The 7,273-nt window shown below is 43.7% G+C and overlaps 1 protein-coding gene across 1 annotated transcript in view; it reads left to right on the plus strand.

Annotated features, from left to right (window-relative positions):
- GPRC6A (G protein-coupled receptor, class C, group 6, member A) overlaps positions 1-7,273 on the plus strand; it is a 25,254-nt gene that overhangs the window by 7,927 nt on the left and 10,054 nt on the right. The window contains exon 3 of the mRNA XM_015409087.1: positions 391-1,221. Coding sequence (XP_015264573.1) covers positions 391-1,221 — 831 coding nt within the window. The remainder of the gene's footprint in view (positions 1-390; positions 1,222-7,273) is intronic.

Below are 7,273 nucleotides of genomic sequence, written 5' to 3' on the forward strand. Positions count from 1 at the left end.
TCGGCCCTCGCCGCTCTGCCCCCCCCCCTGCTTGCCGCTTCCCTCCCAAGCGGCAGTGGCAGTTACAGAGCGTCTCCTGCGCACGTGCAGGAGACGCTCTTGCACTTTCGGGGGGATTTAAACATCCCCCCGAAATTTTTTTTAACTTTTTTTATTTTTGTGCACACGTGGGGACTGGCCCACGTGTGCACAAACCTCTCCCTCCCCCCCAGGTGCCCCCGAAGTGCAGATTTAGATATCCGCACTCCGGGGGCAACTTCAGCATTAGTATAAGGATGCTTACTTGGTGTTGCAAACAATTCAGCCCTTAAATTATGAACTATAATGACTCTCTCAGTTGTCTCCTCTGAACTATTCTGTTTCTATAAAGGATGTTCTTCTACCCCATAGGTGAGTCATGCATCAACTGCTGAAATCCTTAGCGACAAAGTGCGCTTCCCTTCTTTTTTGCGTACTGTGCCTAGTGATTCCTATCAGACCAAAGCAATGGCACAATTGATCCACAAGTCAGGATGGAACTGGATTGGAATCATAGCCACGGATGATGACTTTGGGCGCCTCGCTGTGGAGAGCTTTGGGTTGCAGGCCATGGCAAACAATGTCTGCATTGCATTTAAAGAAATGTTGCCAGCTTATCTTTCAGATAGCACCATTCATGGCAAAATTAATCAAGCTCTTGAGACGATTGTCAAGGAAACCAGGGTAAATGTCATTGTCGTCTTTCTGAGGCAATTCCATGTAATGAAACTTTTCAGAAAAGCAATTGAGAGGAACATAAATAAGACCTGGATTGCAAGTGATAACTGGTCAGCTGGGGTCAAAATTAGCACCATTCCAAATATCAGTCGTCTGGGGAAAGTGGTTGGATTTACATTCAAAAGTGGCAACATGTCATCCTTCCATGACTTCTTGAGCAATCTACATTCAACCCCCATTGGAAACAACATGTTCTTGAGGGAATACACCTTGCTTATGTCAACATGCTCACATATAAATGATCAAGACTTGAGTAAGTGCATTTCAAATTACTCTTTAGACATGTTGATGCAGAACCGCACTATAACAAGTAGCCAGCAATGGAGAGAGGAGTTTCTGATTGCCAACATTGAACCAGGATTTATCCACAGCACCATGCTTGCAGTGCATGCCATTGCACATGCCATTCGGAACCAGTGCAAGGACAGAAACTGTAAAGACCCCTATGCTTTTGCTCCCTGGGAGGTATGATTTTATGTTAATTCTATGTTCTTTACGGGTATCTTTCATGCTCTGCATTTGTCTCCTGATTTTATCTCACGGTACAAACAAGTGGCCAATTGAATACTGATTGCTTAACAGGATATATACACTGCCTTTACTTAAACAGGCTGCAGAATATTTGTGACATGTGGAATTTTAACTTTAAAAACCATATACACCATCAATTAAACATCCTAATTCACACTCCAGTCTATAGTATTCCAGTCCACAGCTGAACTTCTGACACAAAAAGCCAGCTTTTTTAACCACACTTAGGTAGTATAGTCCTGTTTGCATTGTGGTAAATGATTTGTACCAGAATGCATGTCATTAATTTTAAAAAATTAAGGTCATCTATTTTGTTTTTTCCTCACATTCCCCCTTGTAAACTTTCTGATTTATTCCCATTTTATTTATGGGGGAACTAAATCTGAGAAGGAGCATTTTTCACCTGAGGTTAAGCAAAGAGTGCATAAGTTCAGAATGTGGATCACAATTTCTGAATCCAAACCCAATCCACTAGCTACTAAGCAACACTCTCTCTTGACTTTTGCAGTCATAGCTGCTGAACTATCAGCAACTATATTTTTAAAAAACATCTGTACTAGGCTTGCCAGCCACCAGGTAGGGGTGGGGGATCCCCTGATTTCGCAGGCTCTGGCACATCGCTGGTCAGCGGGGAAACCCCACCCCCAAACAGCCATCCCCATGCTTCATCAACAACATGCCGATGTCACTTCTGGAAGTGACATCATCGTGTCGGCACCATCGGGGGCAGCACTCTACTTTTGGGGCAAAACTCTGTGGTTTGTAGCTGCTTTTACCATAGAGTTTTGTCCAAAAAGTACAGCATCGCCCCAACGTCACTGGCACGATGATGTCACTTCCAGAAGCATGTCACCAACATCCCCGCCCACCCCCTGGAATACCCTCCAAATCCCCCCACCAGCAGGCAGAAGACACCTGGCAACCCTAATCTGTACCCAGAATTTGATACTAATACTGTTCAATAATCTGTGAATATTTGTATAATTCCTGCATATCATAGGAAAATATATGGAAGCCTGCTTGGATATCTGAGGGATAATGTTGGATAATCTGGACATATGGACATCTAGAGCACTTGTATTTTGTATATGAATGATAGTTTTATTTCTTGTTTTATCCTGTTTTTATCTGTTTAATCTTGGCATAGGTGCCTCATTTGTTAGCTGCCCTGAGCCCATCCGGGGAGGGCGGGGTATAAATTTAATAATAAATAAATAAATAAATAAATATCTGGGAAACAGCAATTGCTGCAGTGCTGAGAGATGGCTCGCTCTACTACAGTGCTCAGAGCCAGCCTTCTGGCCTATGGTACATTTATAACAAAATAAACTCTCTTCCCACCTGGCTGACATTTTATGTGAAAAGCCAGAATAAATGTAAGAACATAGGAAGTGCCCGGTTGGATCAGACCAGTGGTTCATCTAGTCTAGCATCCTGTCTCACACAGTGGACAACAATTTACTCAAGGCTAACGACAGGAAAGAGATGCCAAGGCTGTGGTCACCAGCCTCCAGGTGATACCTCTCCCGCTATTACAATGGATCTCCAGATGACAGAGGTCAGTTCCCCTGGAGCAAGTGGCTGCTCTGAAGGGTGGACTCCAGGGCATTGTACCCTGCTGAGGTCCCTCCTTTCCCCAAAGCCTGTCATCCACAGACTCCACTCTCAGACTCTCATGGTATTTCCCAACCCAGAGCTGGCAACCCTAGTCAAGTTTTTTCCCTAATGTTGCCTTCTTGGTACTCAGCAGTTAATTGCCTCTGGATGCGGAGGTTCCCTTTACTCACTATAAAGTACTGAGGCTGATGCGTTGCAGAGTGATTACAGCTCATACTTTTTAAAGTTACATTAAGATCTTGAGATGATTTAGCCAGCTCACAGGTCAGCTTATATTCCCAAATCACACACCACACACACACACACACACACAAACACACGTGATAGGGTATTTACAGTGCACTCCTAGACCCATAGGTCCCTTCTAGGATCCTAGCCTCCTGATAGGTGCACGCTAGGATTCGTTCTAGCTATTGTCTTTGGAGACAAAGCTTGGGCCCTTCGCCTGACCACGTGTTGACCCGAACACGTGTGTGGACTTCCCTGGGTACACAACACTCACTGTGGCTAGTAAGCACTGATAGACCTATCTTTCATGAATCTGTCTAATCTCCTTTTAAAGCTGTGACCAGACCAGCTGTGGCCATAACTAGATCCTCTGGCAGTGCATTCCATATTTTAATAAATTGTTGAGTAAAGAAGTATTTCCTTTTGTCCATCCTAAATCCACTGCCTATCAGCTTAACTGGATGCCCTTGAATTCTAGCATTTTGGGAGAAAAAGTTCTTTATCTCCAGTCTGTCTACCCACTGCACAATTTTACAAACCACTGTCATGTCCTCCCTTACTTGTCTGTTTTCTAAATGGAAAAGTCCCAGACGCTTCAGCCTTTCTTCATAGGAAATGTGCTTCAAGTCCTTAATGATCTTGGTTGCCCTGTTCTGTCCTTTTTGTAGGGTTGCCAGATCTGGATTGGGAAGTACATGGAGATTTTGGGGGTGGAGCCTGAGCAGGCCAGGGTTTGGGGAGGGGAGGGACCTCAACGGGGGATAATGCCACAGAGTCCACCTTCCAAAGTGGCCGTTTTCTCTGCCTGAACTGATCTCTGTCACCTCCGGATCAGCTGAAATCCCAGGAGATTGCCAACCACCACCTGGAGGCTGGCAGCCCTGCTTTTCTGAGATACAGTGACCAAAACGGCACATACTATTCCACATTAGACCAGAGCATACATCTATACAGAGGCATTATAACATTAGCTGTTTTGTCTTCCTAATAATCTCCAGCATGGAGTTTGACTTTTTCAGCTTGTTCCCTGACAGCCAAGAGCTCCATGCATTGAGCACATGAACAAATTCTGCCCATTGGGGAGATAATCATACAAGTGGCACTCCCTGCAACAACTGGATAGCACCCATTCCCCTGCTGGCTTTCTACTTTCATAACTGTTTTGGCTAAAGGTGTTTTAGGGTTTGGTTAAAGATGCTTTAGGGTTGAAATAGGGTGAATACCTGCATGTGTGCAGCAGGACAAATACTACGGTACATTGTCCTCCTCGCAGCTGTGAACTTGTATGTCCTCTTTTATGAAAATCAGACCAGAGGGAATCTCTTCTGTCCTACCTCAGCCTCCCTGGCTGAACATCCAAGGTCAGCTCCCCGGATTGAAAGCACTGGATGCAAGCTACACAGCCCAGGAGCTGCACTGGCCAGGTGGCAGCAGTGCAGCCCAGCAAGAGCATGGGGGCCACACTGGGCCTGAGGACAGCTGCCAAACAGCTCAGGGCTCAATGCAGCTGTCGGAGAGCCCAGAGATTGTGTGAGGAAATGGGATTCCTTTCCATGAGTTTCGAGGGGCCCCACCTGTCAGTGTTATAATAGTTTAACTGTCATTATTTCCCCTAAAGAATTCTAGGAATTATGATTAGGTTGGAGGTGCTGATAATTCTTTGTAAGAGAGCCAGTTTGGTGTAGTGGTTAGGAGCAGACAATAATCTGGAAGAACTGGGTTTGATTCCCCACTCCTTCACATGCAGCTGCTGGTGTGACCTTGGGACAGTCACAGTTCTCTCAGAGCTGTTCTCTCAAGGGCAGTTCTCGAAAGAGCTCTCTCAGCCCCACCTGCCCTGCACCCCCAATTATTATTATTATTATGATCATCATCATCATCATCATCATTATCATTATCATTATTATTGAATCGCCCCACCCCTGCTACTGCAGCATTCTGGGCAATGTACAACCAGAGATAAAACAAGATAAAATTAATTTAAAACTTTAGTACAACATAAAAGGCAATTAGATGTTGAATAATCCTCATTCCAACTCCCACTGCTGGCTACTTCATGGACAGGGGAGAGGAGGGCAAAATAGATGTAAACCACAGGGAACGGGAAGGGTGTCAGCCAAGATGGAACCATTGCTGTCCTCACTAAAATTCAATGCCCAGGCCAAACCCCTGCATCAAGAAATCCAAAATAAGGGGAGTGCATTCCTACCATGACATCAACCCCCACTACGAAGAGATTTCTGAGAAAAATGCCCCCCAAGGATGTAAAAAGGGGCAAAATGTGTTCCCCCAATTGTTTTCCATGTGCCTGGAAACAACACTACAAGAAGGAGGTAACTTAGGAATGTGGCAAGACATTTGTACATAATACTCCTGAGGTGCACTGAGCTGCGCTAGCCAGGTACCGTACCGGCAAGATCACCCTGAGGTGCTCAGAACAATACATCTCCATATAAGCAAAACAGTGTGGTCTACAGAGAGGTCCTTCAGTAGATTAAAAAAACCAGTATGTGTGTCTCACTTCATTTTTTACATTATAATCTTCTCCATTAGAATTCCTACAACAAATGTTACATTTCAAACTTCACATCATCAGTATTATAACTGGATTTATGGAACTTAAATACTGTAGCGAAGCACAGGTACCAGGCTAGTAATTTTATAAACCACTATCATGTCCCATCTGAGTCTTCTCTTTTCTAACCTGAACAGTCCCAGAGTCTTCAGCCTTTCCTCATAGGAAAGGTGCTCTAAACCCTTAATCATCTTGGTTGCCCTCTTCTGTATTTTTTTTCTAGTTCTGCAGTGGCTTTTTCAAGATATGAAGGATCATAGCTTTGCTTCCAGACATCATCCATTTGAGCCTCATTCCACATTTTCAGAGCAGTCTTATCCCATTGAATGAGTTCCAAGCAAACCATTGTGCAATGAAGCCAAACTTTGGTTTTCAAAAAGTTGAAAGATTGAAGGTCAAAAACTTTCAAGGGTTTTTGCTAGTGTATACCTGGACTACTTTAAAATTAAACTAATTTTCATGCTAGCACTTGGCTGTGCTGACACTAAATAATCCATCTGCTTGTTTAGTTAATATATAGCCACCAAACCATAATACTTAGCAATCTCCTAGCAAACTAAAGTAAGGATCATTGGACAAACGTCTTCTGAAGAAGGAAAAGGTATTGCTGCCTCACCAGTATTATTCTAAGCTGTGTTGCTTCACTTTCAGCCAGCTTTCTTTGGACTGGCCCTAGATTTGCACTAACGATGAATTTAAGTAAGCCATTATTTTGTTGGAGAGGAAACCCAAGCTCTATGCCTTTGACATACAAGACATATATTCTCACATTAAAGAAGATGACAAACAGTAGGGAGGGAAATTCAGGTAAATCCCTTTTTTTGCTCTCTTTAACCTAAGTTTCTGGGCAAAAATATTCTCTTTACGTAGACAGTTAACCAGGATGGAAGGTGGCATGGTATAGAGAGACGAAGATTCAGAAAGAACTGCAAACATTTTTTACCACCAAACAATCATAAAAAAAACCAAACACCTGTCCAGCAAACCAGGAGACCAGGTGGGGCTGGTGATCTACCTCTGACCCCTCTGATCCTGATCTACCTGTTGGACATACCTGACTTATTTTAATCAGCATAGGTATTATAAGACAATTAGCTAGAAGTCTTGGCTTTTAATCACCAAACAATCATAAAAAAAACCAAACACCTGTCCAGCAAACCAGGAGACCAGGTGGGGCTGGTGATCTACCTCTGACCCCTCTGATCCTGATCTACCTGTTGGACATACCTGACTTATTTTAATCAGCATAGGTATTATAAGACAATTAGCTAGAAGTCTTGGCTTTTAATTATATATCAGTGTTCCTCTAAATAACCAGACAGAATAATTTCTCTCTATAGTATGTGGGGGGGGGGGTTAATTCTGCTATTCTTTTAATTCTGCTATTAACCAGTTTAGCTCGAAGCATTATTTTTTTTGTTGTTCAGTCGCACAGTCGAGTCCAACTCTTTGCGACCCCATGGACCAGATCACGCCAGGCCTTCCTGTCTTCCGCCGTCCTCTGAAGTTGGCTCAATTTCATGTTCGTTGCATCTATGACACTGTCTAACCATCTCATCCTTTGCC

This window comes from Gekko japonicus, unplaced genomic scaffold (assembly GCF_001447785.1).
Source record: "Gekko japonicus isolate JY-2015 unplaced genomic scaffold, Gekko_japonicus_V1.1 scaffold50, whole genome shotgun sequence".
NCBI lineage: Eukaryota > Metazoa > Chordata > Lepidosauria > Squamata > Gekkonidae > Gekko > Gekko japonicus.